The sequence below is a fragment of the Rissa tridactyla genome, chromosome 10 (assembly GCF_028500815.1).
Source record: "Rissa tridactyla isolate bRisTri1 chromosome 10, bRisTri1.patW.cur.20221130, whole genome shotgun sequence".
NCBI classification, from domain to species: domain Eukaryota; kingdom Metazoa; phylum Chordata; class Aves; order Charadriiformes; family Laridae; genus Rissa; species Rissa tridactyla.
This window is the reverse complement of record NC_071475.1, coordinates 15429654-15449763: the sequence shown is the minus strand read 5'-3', so window position 1 is coordinate 15449763 and position 20110 is coordinate 15429654. Positions and strand designations below refer to the sequence as shown.

Sequence of the window (20110 nt, the reverse complement as noted above, 5' to 3'; positions counted from 1 at the left end):
AAAAGGCATGCTAGAAGAGCATCAGGCTGCAGGAATATATCAATACCTCTGGGAAGCCACATCATCTTTGTAATGTACTTATCTCAAGCCTCACATACACAGGAAATTCAAAATAACCACTAAAATACATTATCACAAATTGAAACTCTATGTTTCTAATAAACTTACCCTTCCTTGTTCTGAGCAAATGAGATAATGTAATGATTACTTCCTTGTAAACTACCTTTGAAGAGCTATTTTACAATTATCCAGTTATCCCTTATTCATATATGTAGCTACCTTGAGGCGTGTGTGACTGCTCGCGCTATTCAGAAGCGCTATTCACGAAACAGGGTTTTGCAAGACTGAATTTTTACTGTTGCTAGCGCTGAAATACAGCAAGCTTGAAAAAAATCCCCCAGTAACACCCAACAGCAGTTGCATGGTCGATGCAACAGCTCTGCTGGAGAAATGATGTTGTCAGCTCCAGTGGGTTTGACATTGCAGAGATATCAAAACGCAAGCAAAGAGAAAAGTTTCATCAACAATGTAATTACTCTTCTGGACTCAATGGAACCACAATTATTTCACGTTGAGGTGTTGTCAGTTTATGCTGCAGATAAAAACTGTTAGGTAACACTGACAGGGGCCTATGCAGAGATTGCTTTTCATATGTAAAACTCTCCCAGCAGTTCGACATTTTCCTAAAAAAAAAAAAAGGAACCAAAAAAGTACATGTCAACACTATGCATTAAACACCCACACATTTTTCCCTTTAAAAATTACGTTGCTTTTTAGCCGGAGGCAGTAAAGTAAGCACTAGAAATCACAGAGCAAAGAGACGGCCTTCTTCCCGATTTTCCCTTGGCATCTGTTTGAAGTAAGCGGAGTGCTGGTGCGTACCCGCGGGACAGCGGCAGTTGTGTGCCACACAAGTGCCCGGAGAGCGAGGGACAAACGCCTCCGCCGCTTCTGGGGCTCAGAACAGGCAATGTGAAACAGCACGGAAAATATTCCCGGAGTCTGCTGTCCCAGGCAACTGGAGATTGTTCATACCTTGTGGGTTAACTGGGCAAAGTCCAAATGCAGCACGCTGCGGAGGAGGAGCTGCTTTGGCCTCCCCGCTGCGATGACCGGCTGCACCGGTGGCATGGAAGAACGGTTCTCTTCAAATACCAATGGAAAATTATGAATTTATGGGTTTGCCCCAGAACACCCCCTTCCTCCCCGCAAGATAGTACCTGCAGCAGCACTCCCTGCCGTGACATGTTCTCGGAGACCTGCAGCTTCTGTCCAAGGGGAGGGTATTTTTGGTTGCGTGGTTTTGGTCTGCTTAAGTGATCCAGAGCGGAGACCACAGGACGCAGCAGGGAATTTGGCAGCTCTGTCACATCGTGCCCCTGACCACAGAACTGGTGACTCTGCCCAGATCTGGGCGGGGGTATTTTCCCCTCTATACTGCATGCTCCTTTTCTGGGTTCCATTTGTTTTTCCATCTTCCGAATCAGATCTTTTCTCTCTCCTCAACACAGAAGGGAATGGAAAAGGCTAGAATTATCACAGCGAAGAGATCCCTCACTTTCTACATCAGACATCAAAGCAGCACGCTCGCAGGCTTCAAAGAGTCCCTCGGAGACTGCAGAACTACCGCGGGGTTGCTAACTTAAAGTAATTTCTGCTGAAGTGAATACATCTCTGTTATGAGACAGCCACACACAAATTTAAATGCAGGATTATTACTCCATTATGAAGCTACCTGCTTCAATAATTGAAAATTTCACAAAATGAATTGATTGTTAATTATCTTTTAGCTTTCACCTATATATTCCGGTAAGGCTATTACCATATAAGCATGAACACAATGACTGCACGGCTGATACCTGGCTAACGGTTGGTGGCATCCCTTCATTGGAAATGTACACCCTCCTCCTTAGGTAATTATGTGGAACATGATTGTGGCCTTGGGCTCTGCCTGCTCAGTGTTTTCAATTAGATTTTACTACAAAAGTACATATTAACATTAAAGGAGCATTACAATGCAGCAAATGTGATAAAACAGATCAATGTTAGATGTACCTTATGCTTCTGTTGTTTCAAGAATCATAATCACCATTAATTTATGGTCTTCTGAGGAGGATCTAATTACTCTAATCATCTCTTATTTCACCCTGAGCATGCACTTTTTCCTGTTACCTAGCTTTAAATACCTGCCTTGACAATAGAGACAACGTAGACCTGCAATTTTAGTGGTCCTGCAGCCTTTTACTGGCTTGGCTCAACTAGAAGGTGCTGAACAGAGTCAGACGCTTGGATGGGAGATCTCCCAGGCAGCACCAAGCACAGGGAGAAATCCCTCTTCCAGAAGAGTCCTGACTTGGGAATACGATGCAGCTCTGTGGAATGTGTATATCACCAAACTTTCTTCATTCCTCCCGTCATTAAAGATGCCTCTTTGAAGAGCACAGGTGTCAGTGCCCGCAGCCTGGCCAGATCCTGGCTATTTTCTGCCCAGTTTGAATTGCCCAATCTTCCCCACTTGCTGACGCCGTTATTAGTGTGGTTAATGCGATCCCGGAGGGCGCTCACAGCACACCCCAGTGACGGACGCAGCCTGAGAACATACATAGAATTACACACACCTGCCTGCCTTAAACTGCATTTCTGAGCGCTGCTAGAATTGCTCCACACCAGCTGATACAATGCTCCTAACTTGTTTTTAAATCCATCTGTAAAACGCTTCAGGTTTCGCCTGCATGCAAGGAACTGTTACGACTGTTATTATTGTATTCATTTCTGAAACACTCCAATCTTTGCCTGGCTGAACGTTATACAAATTAGTGGTGGGTAAAAGTCCAGAATCATTATATAGTTCCAGAAATAAGTGAAAATTAAAGCTTTTAAAACACATTTAAATATACAGAGATATTTTCCCACCGCTCATTGTTTTCTACGCAGCGTAGAAATGCAATTACAAGAAATTTCATGGCAACACGTATTAATATACCATTTTAGTCTCACTTCAGAGAGTAGCAAAACTTCAGGAAATATTTAATCCTTTACAAAAGTGACTCAAAGTGCTTTTGAAATACCCAGTGTCAAATCCGGCGTACGGAAACGCAGCTCCATCGGTATAAATGAGATTGTGTTTGGATGTCCCAGAGCCAGGTTCCATTTCTTCCAGAATTGCTCCTTTTTTTTGTGTGCGTGCTGCTTTCTGCAGACTCGGGTACCACCTTGCCGGAGCGATGCCTTGCTGCCGAGGGGAGAGCTTGCCGTGCTCTCCGCTCTGGAAGCTCCCACCCTACATTTAAAGCTTGAGACAAGGCAATGAAATTATAAACTAGCTCATCCCTTCTACAGATGTTGCCTCAGGCGCATGCTGCAAAGCCGCAAAGTAAAATAGCTCCAAGTTTTCTTAAAAATACAGCCACCGCCCAGAGGTACATCCACCATCCCTCGCGCATCTCCTCATGAATCTCAGTGCCGAACAGCCTTCACCTGATCCATCTCCTGCTAACGAGAGCCACACTCGTCCCCCACGGGAGCAGGCACAACCTGGTGCCACAGCAGCCTCCGAATCACCAAACCCCAGCAGGGGGCACTCAGCCATCCCCCCCTGCCAGCGCAGAGGGGAGCGGGGCACCTGCAGTATCAACCTCCCATCCTTTTTTGGCACCAACCGAGTCTAACAACTTGTTCTATCTAAGCCTTAATTTGGCTCTCCGCGAGCCCTAAGCCATTTCCCATCATGTCAAAGGGAAGTGACAAATAACCACGCTTCTCTCTGCTACACCGAAGTGTTAGGGTATGGTATATCCAGAAATCCCAGGTGCCTGAGTTTAGGCCACTATAATTTTGCTCAACTTTTTATAATATTGCTTCACTTCTCTTTTTTCTTTTTCCTTTTTTCTTCTTTTTTCCTTTTTTCATTTTTTCTTTTCCTTTTTTTCATTTCCTTTTTTTCCCCCTTTTTCCCTTTTCTTTCTTTTTTTCTTTTCCTTTTTTTTCCCCTTTTTCCCTTTTCTTTCTTTTTTTCCTTTCCTTTTTTCTTGCAGCAAGCTACTAAGCAGAGGGAGATGGAGCAGGTATTCCTGACCAGGCCATCTAATTCCCGAAGCGATTCGTAAACACTGGGAAGCAATCCAGTCAGCACTACTATATTTTCCCCGAGCTGTACTCTCCCGGGGGAGTTCTCAAAAGCAGCTGCTGGAGGCCATAAGCCAGCAATGTTCAGAAAGCGCTGGGTCTACCAAAACACCGGGGACAGAGAAACAAGTGAGTGGCAAAAGATCAGTGACTCCGGAACTCAAAATTCCTGTAGCCCTCACTGCTCCCATGATGTGTATGTAAATACTGATGTTAATTTTTTTTTTTAGGGTGAAACCATTAGTAGCAGCGACACCTTATAAGCCTTTCATGCTATTTTTTGACTAGTCACAGCATCCCATTCCCCTTGGAAGACAAAGTGAATGCAGAAGGTAATAAAATAAATGATATTGAGAAGTTATATGTTTAAGACTTGTGATTAGTTCTACAGAAATTAACTTTGAAACTCTATAGACACTTAAAGGTATTCACAAGGTCTTTTACATACTTTTACAGTAGCGCTCTTACATACCCTGATAAAAATGCAGGCCACCAGGATCGTTTTTGTAATAAAGGTTATCACTAAAAAAAAAAATAAAAATCCCCTGATTATTTAATTTCTAGATTTCAAAGAACATTTGATTTTTCTCTCAATTAAAATGAAGTACTATGTACTCACTGTCAATAGCCCCATACTCCACAGAAGTGGACTTTATTATATACTCTTTTTCTTGGAGGATCTCCAGATCTTACAGCTCCAGCCTGGAGGCCCTTAACTGAAATTAAGTGAAGCTGCTTTTCAGTTCAGGCTCGTCTCAGGACAACTCTAACGTCAAATCATTATATTCCACAGTTTTCTCAGAGATACAGTCTTGAGGCTGGATAAAATTAAGAACTTCAGCATCTGAAGACGCAGATCCCTAATATAACGAAGCGACGGGCGAACTGAAAGCATATGAATGAGAGAATTAATATTTGTGGTTAATGAGTTTTACACCAGTACTATTACTAGAACGCTTCTTTAAACAAAAGCTACAATTCACAACTGTCCTCGTATGAGCCCCAGATTCTGGTAGATTCAAAGTCACATTCCCCGTGAGCCTCAAAGCCTGATTTTCTCCACCAGCCAACAGTATAAAACTCCGACAAATGTTGCATTAAAATCCTCATAACTCCAAAATCCACCTCTATAGAGTTGCTATAGCAACTGTCATCTCAAGCCTTCCCAGGGGAGAAAATAAACGTGTGTCCTACCTGGCTAATCGGTATTTGTGTTGCAGAGAATTGAAGGGTAACTTAGTTTCACCAAAAAATAGAACATATACTGAAGTGCTACCATGTTAATGTGACATTATTTAATCTGAATAAGAATCCACTTTGCATGCGCCTTCAAATTATAGTATTTATGTAACATTCAACACAGTAAGTAAAAATGTTGCTGCCAAATATACCTGCCTTGCCCTGCTTATTCATTTGAACAGAATGGGCGTTATATAAATAGAGAATCAAGGAGGAAAGGGGAAGAGTAGAAGGGATTAAGGACTTCACATTTCACAGCGGTTGTATTGCAATTAAAAAGCCACCTCTACAGCCCAGGGTTCCCGCAATCTGGACGCAAAAATAAGCTGATGGGAAATGATGACTGCAAGGTCAACTTTTCCCCACCTCTCCTCCTTCCAGGATGAATAAAGCTCCCAGGCGGGAGGACCACACTGGCTGAGAAACCATCATCGCTCACTCAGGGTCAGGATTATAACTTTTTTAACTTGAAAAAAGTCCTGAAAATACTTCAAGAAAAAATCCTATTTGGAGAATATAATCAGGAGCATGTTGACAGTTACTACTAGCTCGTAGATACATCCAGAAATGTATTATTTTAATCTTAGCAATTACTAAATAAAAGTAATCACAGCTACGAGGCAATAAAATCTCTGCGAAACATAGAAATATAATGATGACATATCCCTCTATATTAGTTCAATGACATAATTTGAGAAAATAAGATCTTAGGGGAATATTCAACACACAACTACATCTGTACATAGTTATAGAGTACAGATACGGACTTCAAACCTGCGGAGACAATGATTTCTTTTAATCTAACGGTTACAGCTCTGGCAAATTTCCAAATTGCGTTCCTGCTTCCCAATCTGAGGAGCAGGCTCACAGGAAGCTGTACATCTCTACGCACTAATGAGGGATGCCGTCAGCCTGAAGAAGTGCCAAATGCGCTCGTAGAGTAACGCCGAGCAGCGCTGGGGTTCGGGCACGCGAAGTACCCCAGTGGGTTCTGGCATGTCTGCTACATAAAGCAGACTGATGCTCAGGTTTGCCATTAAAGGGGTCGAATTTTTCAGTATTACATTCTAGGGACTCAGGAAATGTAATTTAAACAACAGGAAAAAAAATAAATATATATGGTAATACTAAAGAACCGTAGGAGAAGAAAATAGCTTGTAACCTCACAGTCCTTCATTATTAGAGCTGAACTTTGTTAGAAGAGTACAACACAGTGGCAAGAAAAAACCCCACTCTAAATACAAACCACAGGCAATTCCTCCTGCGCTACTCATCCCCGTACACCACCACCACACCCAAACTCAACATCTCCATAGTCTCCTATCCCACCCTTCCCGTGCAAGTTTTGCCTAAACAAAGAGATTCTTTGCAAAAACTTACTTTAAATTTGGGATGTGCATTTTATCTCAGCTGCTTTCTTGGGAGATTCTCCTGCACCGAGGAGGAGGAGAGGGATGCAGCCCCCTGGGAAGGCTGCTGCCGCTGCCCGTATTGCTGCCAAAGGCACCGGCTGAGGATGCCCTGCACGGGGCTGGGAGGTTTGCTTCCACCCGCCTGCCTCAGCCGCCTTTTAGTACTCACTTAATCATAAACACAACTGTCGTTACACAACAAAGGTTAAAAAAATGGTAATAAGAAGTGTTGTAAAGTATTATTTTTCCTAACAATAAATTGACTTTTATATACAGAAAAAGCAAACCAGTATTTTAAAAACCCTGCATATCAGATTGATTTAACTACAGGTGCTTTTCCCTCTTCACTTTGCTCTTACCATGAAAGTATTGCCTGTGGAAATCCGCAATAGCGTAAGTTTTAAAAATATTTACATTACGAGAGAGACTAATAATAAAAAAGCAAACTATAAGTGCCACCTATGAAGCGATGTTTCCAAGATGTGTTAGAGCAGATCACACACTCTGCCATGCTTTTGCTTGTTACAGTATCTGTAAAGGGAAAACAATAAAAACAAAAAAAAAAACCCCAAGATGTGAAAACATGTGACTTTGTGAAAGCAGGTCAATCTCAAACGCATCTCCCGAAGCAGCGCTCGCGCCGGAGGACGCTGCCAGGGCCCGGCAGACGCGAGTCCCTGCTGCAGCGTCCCCAGGCACTGCCCCGGGCACGGCGGGACAGGGACAGGGCAGGGGCACCAGGCCCCCATCGGCCCCCGCAATCCCCGGCTGCAGTTCCTGCCTCGGGAAGGAACAGATCATCAAAGGAAAGAAAAGTGGATGAACAACCAACCGAGAGGCTGCAGGGACTAATTAATCTCTGCGCAGGGTGCGAGGCGCAGCTTCCCGCAGGATGCATTCCCACACCACCTGCATCCCCGTCCTTTTGCTTTCGTACTCTCAAATTTTGACTCAATTTGGCTTATTGATTTCGCTGTGCTTCGCCTGACCTTACAGAGCAATCTCTGCTCTTTTCAAGTGCCACTTTGTATTGACTCTGCCGCGGAGCTATGACTCCTGTAATTGGTTTAACAGCTCTTTGAGGCCACTTTGTTTCTGATAAGATACCCACAGATCCGCGGAGAATTTAAAATAGTTTTGTTGTCAAAAACAATTACACCAGGAGTGTAAAAGCAGTGTTTCATCCCTACAGTCCCTCTCCAAATGTTCGGGTTAACAAACTGAGCAACACCAAGGCAGGAGCCGGGCAGCAGGCGGGGATGGACTCGTCCCCCATCCTCGACCCCAAAACCCACTGACCCTTCAGCTAATGATGGTTTTGATCGTTAGGAGCTGCTCAGGGCTGAACGGTAAGTGACTCTCTTCTCTGGAGGGACTCTTCTCTGTGTTTAGTGGCTTTCCACCAAATACATACTAAAGGAAGGATCTTTCTGAGCAAAGACAGGGCACGATTCCAGTCCCCAGTACTGTGTCCTGGTCCTGAAGGGTTACATCAGCATTTTAGAATATATACTAACAGTTATAGGAAAATGCAAAAAACCCCACCCTGAAACACAACCCCCAAAACCTGGCCAACAGCAGCGACTCACAGGTGTGGAGCAGCAGTTATGTGACCACTGCATCGCAGCCGAAGAAACTCAAAGAATGGTGAAACTCGGTAAGGACGACCATATTCCACGCCCATTAGGAAACAGCATTACCAGCCTAAGCCTACAAATGCTAACTGACCATGTGTTTTCTGAATTTTTAGAGAGCAAACGAAGAAACTGGCTGAGTAAATACAAGCTGTAAAAAGGTCAAGAATTCGCTTGTTCCATGTGCCGCCTCCCATACACTGAATGTTTTATCTCCATCCTGTGGTGCAGACTCTGATATCTGGCCTTCCTCAAACCACACTGCCTCCCCCCAGTCTGCTGGAAACGCTACTGCTCGAGTTATTTGCCTTTTATGAAGTATTGCAGCATACTTCTGCTTCTTTTGGTTGTTGTTGTGGTTGTTATTTTCTGTACTGAACAAGGTAGGTATTTTCAATATGCTTTCTAGCAAACAACATTATGCTTGTATTTATTGATAAAATAAAATAAATCCATACAATGAAAATCACAACATTATATATAACCCCATTTCCCAGTTTAAAAGATTGCGTTGCATGAGATTTTCAGCAGGTGCAATTTCCATTTCAGCAAAGACCTGCGTGGCTAAGCTTAAACACAATATTTTCCAGAGAAAATATCTGACAGGAAATCACTAGCAAGCCCAAAAAAGTACAACCCCCTCATCCCCACTCAAAACAAGAGAGACGGAGCGGAAAGCAAAGCAGCAAAGCTGCTGCAGCTCGATCTCTGTGCAGAGCAGAAGGGGGAAAAAGCCCCAGCAGCAGAGCTGTAGGTGCAGCACTTGGGCTTGGCACAGCACGATGGCCCAGTGCGCCACAGCCAAGGTCTGCCAGTGCCTACAGGCTGGGGAAGCCTTGGACCATCTATAGGGACTATACGTCAGTGCATCCATGCGTGTTGCATGCATGCCCGCTGCCTAGGTGTGATGGAGTGAGAATGGCTGGAGAGCAGCCCTGAGGAGAAGGACCTGGGGGTGCTGGTGGATGAGAAGCTCAGCATGAGCTGGCAATGTGCGCTGGCAGCCCAGAAACCCCCTGCAAACCCTGGGCTGCATCCCCAGCAGTGTGGGCAGCAGGGTGAGGGGGGGATTCTGCCCCTCTGCTCCGCTCTGGGGAGACCCCCCTGCAGGGCTGCCTCCAGCTCTGGGCACCAACAGCAGAAGGACACGGAGCTGTTGGAGCGGGGCCAGAGGAGGCCACGGAGATGCTGGGAGGGCTGGAGCCCCTCTGCTGGGAGGACAGGCTGAGAGAGCTGGGGGGGTTCAGCCTGGAGAAGAGAAGGCTCCGGGGAGACCTTGGAGCCCCTTCCAGTCCCTAAAGGGGCTCCAGGAAAGCTGGGGAGGGACTCTGGATCAGGGAGGGGAGCCATGGGACGAGGGGGAACGGTTTTACACTGGAAGAGGGGAGATTTAGATGAGATCTGAGGAAGAAATTCTCTGCTGTGAGGGTGGTGAGCCCCTGGCCCAGGTTGCCCAGAGAAGCTGTGGCTGCCCCATCCCTGGAGGGGTTCAAGGCCAGGTTGGACGGGGCTTGGAGCAGCCTGGTCTGGTGGGATGTGTCCCTGCCCAGGGCAGGGGGTGGCACTGGGTGGTTTTTAAGGTCCCTTCCCACCCAAACCATTCTGTGATCACACTGGACTGTTTGTTGGACAAAACACACCAGGTTCCAGCCCAAGGAATGGTGATAAGCCCCAGCAGCACGTGATGAGTTTGTGCTGTGACCGCCAGCAGACACTGAAGTCCCCTGCCCCCAGTGCCCCGCACCGCGGGCTGCAGCAAGGAGAGGCAGTGGGTGCCGCGGGCTCTGTGGGGCAGCGTGGGATGTTCCCCTGGGCTGGAGCTCAGCACAGCGAAGGGCTGTTTGCTTTGCCCGGTACCTTCTTCTGTGCTCTGTGTGAAATCCAGTTAATCATCATCACTTTTGCTGTCCTACACAAACGTGTACAAGAATCTTATTCTTTCAAAGAAGCACAGGGTAATTTTCAGCTCTGTGACTGTACAGAAACCGAAAGCTTTTGCTACCAGACGATTTTCAGTGCTGGCAGCAGCCTTTGAAATTCTTTGGGTCTTGCTATCGCCTGGTTAAATCTCTGCAAACAACAATTTAAAGCACTTCATCTTGGTCACCTGCAGGCCTAAAGCGTTGCCAGGCAGGGAGCACAAAAGCTGCACTGTACCCCCTGCATCAGACCAAAGTTACAAACGGGCCCAACTGCGTTTAAAGCCGCTTACGCTGTTTCTTATCTCTCCCTTGACAGGGAGAGCGGGGGTGTTTGAAGCATTTGTAAGACTTGGCAGACCTCCTTTCCAGTTGAAATTAATTCCCTTTTGGGATGCAATGGCTGCCTGTAAAACCCATTGCAGAGGTGAGATGATACATGGAAATCTCCATGACCTCTGCCTCCTCCCAGGCGATCCCCTCTTCCACCGGCAAACTGAGGCCAGAACAATTGCAAATCTCTGTACAACCAGCCTGCCGAATTGCAAAGGAGAAAGCGCTGGTGGAGGCACCTTCCTATGGAAGCGACCTGTAGCCAAAGCGTGGACCTGCCTGAACGACACTGCAATTTTACTCCAATAATCCATAAGTTTAACAACTGCAAACTTGGAAATTATACCCCTGGCACAAAATGAGATGTGTTAGCTGGGATATGAAATTTGCTCACTCGTTTAAAAGGTGCAATAATTTTATCCACAGCGGTGAGCTTGCCCAAGTCTTGTGTTAAAGAACAAACATTAAATGAAGATAGAGGGGGGAAAAAACAGAGCAAGAAGCCAAAGCTCTTTCCTGCATAGGGAAGCCTGGGTTCAGTAAGTGGGGATAACTGACAGTATGCTACCAGATCCATGCAAGATCTGTGGGAGAAGCATTTGCGGTGAGGTCAATGATGCCTGGATTTAGGCGGAGAACACCGGGGAAGTAGATGGGTTCAGGGATGGGGAGGGTAAAACAGTCTGACAGCAGCTCAGGACGGCCTAATATTTTCATTTCTCCCCAAAGACTAGAGTCACAGGTATTTGCCAAATCACTCCGAAATTACAGCTACCTCCAAACAAGATTCAGAGAGAAGTAAAACCAGATCTCTATCACCAAACATTAGCTGGAACCGCTTGGGCACCAGCAGGGACGTAACAGAAGGGGCCCAAGACCCTCACAGTTTGCTTTAGCCCTGCACGTTGTAGTAGCAGATCAGTTTGAACACTGTTTACTCAAAATGCACAGAGCAACTAAGGTTTTCCCTTCCTAACTACTTTAAATGCAAATCTGAAAAGTTTTTTTTCCTGCCAATAGACCTTCAGGCAATGTTTTGGAAAATGAATTATACTGTCCTCTGGCTGTTTATTATTGCCCTCTTTCTCCAAGGCCACCATCCTCACCAATAAATATAACGGGAAGATGAGAGTGACTTTCTCCTTGTTCCTTTGTGTGAGATAAAAGAGAAGCTGTTAATGTTTGTACCTAAACCATCTCAGCAGCAGCTGCAACACGCTGGGCTGGTCCCAGCAGAGCTGATTCGATATATTTACAAAGAGCACTTTAAACCCAATTCCTGTGGGCAGCAAAGCCCAAAGTTGACCAAGTTTTGCATCTCTTCGTGTGCACGTCTACTCTGATTGCCGGGGTGTGTTTCCCTAAGCTGAGCAGCTGAGAGCAGGGATGGAGGCGATGTGCCTGTGAGCCCTCGGACAGACACACTGCAGGGCCCTCTGCACCATCTGAAGCCTCTCGTAGCCAATGGGAGTCTTTTAATCAAGTCTGACGGCGCTTTGCAGTAATTGATTTTTGTAACAACCCAACTAATGGATTAGATCCTAACGTTTGGATGCTTTTTCTTAAATCGCATAAGTGTAACATTTTGGTCTGGCAACTCCATGGGCTTAAGTGGATCTCACTTACGAAGAGAAGCAACCTGGCTTTCACTCCAGGACTCTGGCTATACCCTTGCCATTAGCTCCAGGGTAAGCCTGCCTGGGCTAGTTTAAAAATAACCAATACAGAGAGAGTGTCAGTCTAGTCTCAGCGGCTGGAGCTCAAACTATTTACCTGCGGTGTAAATGTGCCCTGAGGCTGCCATTCCTGAAGCACAGCACTCATCAGATGGAGCACCACCCTCAGTGCCGAACACCAGAAGCACAGGAGTCTACTTCGCTACTTTTTGACAGGTTTTTTTGCTTACATCTTGTATTCAAAATGATTTAGTTAAGAGATGCCTCTCTCTGGACATGACAGCTAATTCCCACTTATCCAACTGAAAAGATACAATTGAAATGGATGCAACAATAAAACTAATGGCTAATATGATTGCTATTGATCGTTTGCCAGTTTATCAAATGAATAACCCACCAGCTAAATGGAGAAGGAAAATAGTGCTATATATTGCACATGTCTCGGTAATGAGCCAACTGGATAGCTCATTTTAAAATCTATGTAAAGCTGAACATCGGTACGTAATTTATAATTGCAATGAATCCTGATATATCAGGTGCACGTTCGTTCATTTTTCACCTACCTTTTCGGCTGACTGGGCAGTGCCAAAAAATATTGGAATGAAGGCAAGCCATACTATACAGGTAGTGTACATAGTGAATCCAATGGGTTTAGCTTCATTAAAATTCTCTGGGACACCCCGAGTCTTGATGGCATACACAGTACACGTAACCATTAGAAGAATGCTATAACCCAAGGAACAAATGATTTGTAGATCCGTAATGTCACATTTGAGAACTCCTCTGGCTTGGTCAGGGTTCATAGTTTTCTGCTCATCATAATCTATGATGATGTTGGGTGGGTCAACGGCAAACCAAATAAAGACACCTAGAAGCTGAACAGATATCAAACTCGAGGTGATCGCCAGCTGTGACGTGGGGCTTATAAGCCTAGGTGCTGTCACTGACTTTTTGCCCTGTTCAAATATGCGGTAGATGCGGTTTGTTTTAGTTAAGAGGGCTGCATAGCTGATGCACATCCCCAAGCCCAAGAAGATACGCCGGAAGGAGCACACGGCAACGTTTGGTTTGGCGATCATCAGAAATGTGATGATGTAGCACAGAAATATCCCTGTTAATAGGACGTAGCTGAGTTCCCTCCCCGAAGCCCGGACAATGGGAGTATCGTTATATCTGATGAACGTTGCCATGACAAAAATGGTGGCAATAATTCCCAGCATAGCCAAGAAGACGGGTATCACAGCCCAGGGCGAGTGCCACTCCAGCTTGACAATGGGTATGGAACGGCATCCTGTTCGGTTCTCGTTGGGCCGCTCGTTGTATGAGCAGAGCAGACAGGTCACCTCGTCGGCCTGGTACTGATAGCCGTCGCAGAGCTCGCAGTGCCAGCAGCACGGCATCCCCTTCACCATCTTCTTCCTCTCTCCCGGCTTGCAAGGCAGGCTGCAGACCGAGGATGGGACTTCACGCACTCCTTTGCCCCACTGCATTTCGTCGATCTACAAGACAGGTGAAATAGAAAGAGGCTGGTTATTTAGACGTCACTGTCAGACATCCAGGGCGGGAATGGAAGAGGGGAGGACCAAAGGGGAACCTACAACAGAGAAAAACCAAATGGATAAACTTTATATGTGGTAGACTCCTGGAAAAGCACCAGGAACTACACATGCCAGTGTCTTCACACGGGACTTTGATGCGTGACTGTATTTACTGCCTTCATTTTTATTAGTAGTTAATTCTGGTGGAATGACACACAACATCAGACAGAGCAGTAGGGAGTAACCCTCTTCCTTCTTCCATGAAAATTAGTAAGAAAGCTGCAGTGGCTTGAGGGAAGGCAGCAGCTACATTCACAAACTGCTTTTCATACATCTAGAGCTTGGGGCTTCTTACCGAGACAGAACAAGAGACCTCCCTTCTTGGAACCGCTACTGACCAGGTTAATATTTTAAATGAGGTGAAAATGTGTCTTATATAGGGCATGGAATCAGTGAGAAGGTGGCAAGATCTGCAATATGAGCCAAGTGAGAAATATGAAGGACAAAGAAAATAGTCATCAATGAAAAATACAATAATTAGATAATATTTCATCTCAAAGTCACATTCTGCTTTTGAAATACCATACATGCTTCTGGGCATGCAAATTATTAATGATTATATTAAATAACTGGAAAGTCTCACTTGTCCTGCAGCCTTAAGAAACCTAAACTCCAAAGTATGTGCACAAAGACTTCCAAGTACTGCAGATAATTAGACTCACAAATCATTTCAAAAATATTCCTGACTAAAGCCACTAACCAGTTTCCCAGAACAAGGGAGGTTTAGCTCTGGAGCCCCCCTGAAATAGTCCCCACTGGAATAACTGGGAAGCTCCTGACATTACCAGCGCCAATTCATTGCACCAATTACCAACTCGGCTGCCCAGCAAAATTTCAGTGGCTTCAATGGCTTCTGTGTGTGGGAATGTATGGCTTTTCCAAATATAAAACCTGATCTCCTGAGATAGAAGTTAGTAAGTGTCATTAAAAACAAAGTTTCTTTTTTAGGTTACTTAAATGCTTACAAGCTCCAGGATTTTCCCTACAAGTAAAAAATTCTACAATGAGTTTCTTGAATCAGCTGCATTATTATTAATATATACAGAAGACTGGGGTTTGCAAGTCTTAAATTGAAGGGTTAAGTCGCACTTTTCTGATTTAACTCAAAATAGATCCTGTATCATCTTCATTTCATATATTTGAAAAAAAACCTGAAATCATACACTGCTCAAATACTATACTACCAAGAGCCTCTACTGTGAATGTTATAAGAATAATCCCTCAATAAGAGATATTCTAGAGGTCTGCCACTGCTTGAGAAACTTCATTAACCTTCAATATTCACAACTTACTCCAAAAAAAAAAAATATAAAATCCATGAACTCTTCTTTCATTCTGTGCTGAGCTGAAGGTGTGTTAGCTTACAGAAGCTGAAGGAATACTGATGATAAAGGAGAATGCAAAGGCTCATTGAATTGCACCAGTAAATGGTAGTTTGGTCTTACTGGAAGAGCGTGCATAAGGAGCCAGGAAATGCATTTCTGCGCCCAACTCCGCCACTGCTCCAACTAGCAAAGCCTGGCAAGGCCTTTACAAACCTGGAGTTGCCCTCCCAGCTCGTGCGTTTGCCTCGCAAGAGAGCTGGGGTAAGCTGGCATGTCTCGTGTAACCTGCTCGCTTCAGAGGCACCAAGATGACATTAGTGGGAAAGAGAACCAAAGAGATGGTGAGCAAAGAGAACCAGGGCCAAGAGCTCTGACCCATACAGCAAGTGTCAAATTTCATGACAATTCCTTGAGAAATCAACTGACCGACAGTTTACGTCTTCCTTTACTCTTCTTAATCGCTGATTTGTATCTTGCCGTTTTAGAAAGCGGCCTGAGACAGGGCAGCTATAACTTACCTGGGTTTGTACAGCTAGAAAGTGAGACACATGGATCCAGTCTGGAGCCTCCATTTTCCATCGTAACTGTTAAACACAGAAGTTACTTGACACCCTTTTTACGGCATGCACTGATGTGAAATGAGAAAGGCATCCTGACTGCATGGGGCTTGACCCAGTGATGAAAGGATTGTCACCAATTTTCTGCATGCCAACAGCTCATAGAACCACAGAATTACTAATGTGTTATCATACCCCCCCACCCCTGTTATGACTATAAAAGGGTGAATTTCCATATTCTCAATCACATCCCATGGCATTGCTGGGTAGTCAGGACAGCCTAAAGGTACTTCATTCTGCGCAGATACTGTGTGTAGAGATAAATAGAAGATCAGGCAAAACTAGGGAAAGTCCTTTTTCTGGTCTTCTGGGCCGACACCATGACAACTCTGTATCACCGGCCTCAGAAGGATTTGCAGTGTTGTGCTGCTTCTGGCGAGAAAATTATTGATGAAAACCTCCTGTCAGATAAAGCACCTGGCACCAGAGCCTGGCGCTGGGAGAGGAGACTCGGGGTCAAGCTAGAGACACTTCCCCCCCTCAGAAAAGAATATTTGTGAAAAATTTTTGTCTTTGAAATAAATTATTGTTCATAACTCCTTTCAGAAATGCAAACAAAAGCAATAAAACATTCATTTGTGTATTTGGCTGCTTTAGGATCAAATGACTGTGCCTGATGTACTTTTTTTCTGTGCCCCTTTCCCCCTCCCTCCTTATTCCATCTTTTACTGCAGTTTCCTTGAAATAATTTAGCTTTTGAAAACCTGGATCTAAAAAAGACTTCTGTTGTGGCAAGTCATTGTTATATTCAGCCATTTCTTGCATTTATTTAAATCTAAACCTGCGTATATTCAGTGAATTTTTCCCAATGCTTTGAGTCACTATGAACTGGAAACTGCTTCCTTAAAGATTCTGAGTTCAGAGTTTCAGGATCAGGATCATAAAATACTGATAAAACAGCAAGGATAACTTTTACCCATGATTACTGTAGGAGGACTTTCAACAAAAACTAAACAACAGAGCATTTCATTCAGCGACAGGAACCGCAGCGCTGGTTTGGTCCCTTCTTTCGTCACACGTCCATGGGACACAGCCACGGTGCAGCCCGCTGCCGCGTCCTGCCCAAGCTCTCGCTGACAGCAAACCAGCCGCGGGAGCATCCGAGCAGTGTTCAGAGACACAAACCACAGAAAGCAGAGCTGCAGACTGCCACGACAAGTCTAAACTTTTCTTGCACATTACCTCCTCTATTTAACAGAGAGATGCGACAGAAGTAAAAACAGTTTTGAGGATGATGGTGATTTCCAAGACAGTTGTTTCAATGTGCAACCAACCTTGCCCACCAAGAGTCATAACCAAACCACACCTACTGAACCCAGAGGTGACGAGATTAACTAGAGAAACGTCAGATCCAGGACTCAGGAGGTTCGTGCTCTTTTGCTGACCCTGCCCCCAGGCCAGTTTGATCACCTTGGGCAAGGCACTTCATGTATTTTTTTCCTCCATTTCCCCATGTATAAGCTGGAGTTGGCTTTCAATTATATTTATAATAAAGACCTACAGAAATCTTTGAGATCCATGGAGGAAGAGTGCTATATAATCAACAAATACTACGCGTGCTATATAGTTACAAATACTACATTTCTGTAAGCAAATATAATAAAATCTTACCCCATAATCAAAAAGTGATTATCTGAAAATGCTAATCATAATCTAGAAAGCAGTAAGTAAACAATTTCATAAATCAGAAGAAAGTACTCTTCCAGTTAACACAAATGTTGCTTTTTTATGTAGAACGTTCCATTTCAGCCATATATAGGAATAGCATACGGAATATCAGGGAATTTATTCTTCCCAAACCAACACCATTCACGGATGCAGCCGGTCCCGCCCTACTCACAGCTATCCAACAGCTTTGCATCCTGAACTTAGCACTTGACCAAGTCAGCACCGAGAGACACAAGGTACTCCTCCACTAAAATTTGGCCAGATTTGGGAAAGATGCAAAACCTAGGCCGCACTAGGTGCTGTAGACAGATGTGTCTAATGTCCTGAAAAATCACATATCTATCCATCATCCTCTTATCCTCAAGGTAAGTGGCGCAGCTTCAACAGCATCGTGTGCAGACTGATGCTATTATAGTTCATCCACTGATGAACTGATCTGATAAACGGGAAAAAAAAACCAAAACAACCCTCAAACCCACAACTCGTTCCTTGTAGGACATTCAAAAGACCTGAGAACTTCAAAGTTGGCCCCGCTCTGTGGTACATGGACCCAGTAGAGCTGCTGTGTCACAGTGGGACACTATGTTTTGCCCTACCGCCACAGCACAGAGGAAAAAAAAAACCCAAACCAAAAAACCCAGAAAAGAACAAGGTCTCTTCCAGATTCAGTGCTTTCCCCACAGCCACGGAGCAGTGCACCATCCATCTTGGTTAGAGGTTAACTCTATCTCTTTTTTTCCCCAAGCTCTCCCAACTCCTGCACATCATCCAGTTCATAAGTGCCTTGAGCTAGAGGGATGGGATCCATTTCCAATATAAATTCTCATTATGTTCACTCCAGAACAAACATTAACAAGAAACGCTTAGTCTGTCTCATAAGGCCTAGCATAATTGTTCATTTTAATGAATAAAGTAACTCAATATATGTGTATAATTTAAACATCGCTGCTTTTTTTCTCACCACCACAAACATTTCTGTAATAAGCTATTTGTTCTGAACTAAATTGTTTCATGCAATGTTTGATTAAAATAAAAATCAGTACAAAAATAATTACATTAGTGATAATTAACCTACTCGGGGAAAAAAAAATAGCCGTGTTCCCTGATACGACTTTCATAACTGTGCCATTAATTTCACGGACACATTAGAAAACAATTGCGGAGGATTGCGCTCAGATTTATTGCCACCTTACAGATAGCTTTTGGACTCCAGTTACTAAGTCAGCAGTTCAAACAGTTTTTGTATATTCAACTTTACAGATAGCAATATTTGCATGACTTAGCTCTTCGGGCTTAGCTATTAATGTCTTGTAATTAGTTTCTAAATCCAGGGCTTTAACATGATAATGGTTTTAAGCTAAGAATCTGTCAATAACACATAGTCAACAGAGCCTTCTGCAAAATATCAACTAAAATCCTTTCAAGAGATCACAGCAATGATAAGCCAAACTACCAGAGAAGGATGCGACGCTACTCCAATGACTTACCCAGACACTGCAAATAAGGTACATCACCTCATACTGTAACTTATTTTAATTTCACTGCCTGCAGGGGATTGACAGAAAAGCCGTAAGCCGAGCACAGAGCCTGCAAGGTGATGGAGGCAAAAAACCCCGATGTTTTTGCTTGTGAGGAGCAAATCACTTCATTCTGAGCAATGCAGGCTTAATGCATTTTCAGGGTAGCGCAAAAGATCGCCACAAACTAAACCCCCCTCTATTTAAACAGAATGACTGTTTTCCGCAGCAGCAGCAGACCAGCTCTGGGAAGCCACCCGTCCTGTCCCGTCCCGTCCCCTCCCCATGGGGACCGAAGCCATGGTCCCGCCCCAGCCCCTTCGCAGGACCCGGCTCCAGTGGCCCTCGCCCCCAGCTCGGGAGCCATCCTCGTCTCCTGGGTGCCCTCAGCACAGCTGTGAGCCCCGTTACACCCTGGCATGAGGTAAAGACTGAGCTCACTCCTCCCTCTTCAGTTTCTTTCTGTTTTCTTGCTTTAAATCAAAGCCAAAATCCAGCTAACTTCAAAGCAGCTTTAAAAACCTGTGCAGGGCAGAAGTAGGTGGCGATAACCAGCAGCCCCAACACCCAGAGAGAGCGGTGCCTGAACCTGATCCCCAGCTGCGTAGGAGCATCCCTGCTGGGACGGGGGTGCCGAACGTCCCAGATCCGGTCCTGAGCTCTGCAGCTCGCCCCTGCCTCCCAACAGCTGTTTTTCCTCCTCCTTTCAGTGCGGCTCCACAGAACGCTTCGTCAGCGAGACGGAGCATCCGGCGGCGCTGCCGCCCTCCCCACACCAGAGACCACGCAGTTTGTGCTAGCGAGTGTTTTTAGCTATCTTGGGACAGCTCAAAAGAAAGTGACTTTCGAGGAAGCGCAAAATCTCCTAAGTATTCCTGCTCTGCTGTATTAATTATCCTAAATCTCTCCTATCTATCTTCTTTATAAACAGAAGTTAAACATCCTTATGTATTTTTTGTTCTGGTTTCTCCCACTGCTGCCCTTTTAGTTTAGCCCTAATGTAGCAGCGACTGCTGCGGGAACGGGCAGCGTCCTGTCCATAAACAC

The 20110-nt window shown here is 44.8% G+C and overlaps 1 protein-coding gene across 1 annotated transcript in view; it reads right to left on the bottom strand.

The window, feature by feature from the left end:
• GRM7 (glutamate metabotropic receptor 7) overlaps positions 1 to 20110 on the bottom strand; it is a 275098-nt gene that overhangs the window by 29427 nt on the left and 225561 nt on the right. Inside the window, exon 8 of the mRNA XM_054216198.1 lies at positions 12902 to 13837. Within this exon, the coding sequence (XP_054072173.1) occupies positions 12902 to 13837 (936 nt within the window). The remainder of the gene's footprint in view (positions 1 to 12901; positions 13838 to 20110) is intronic.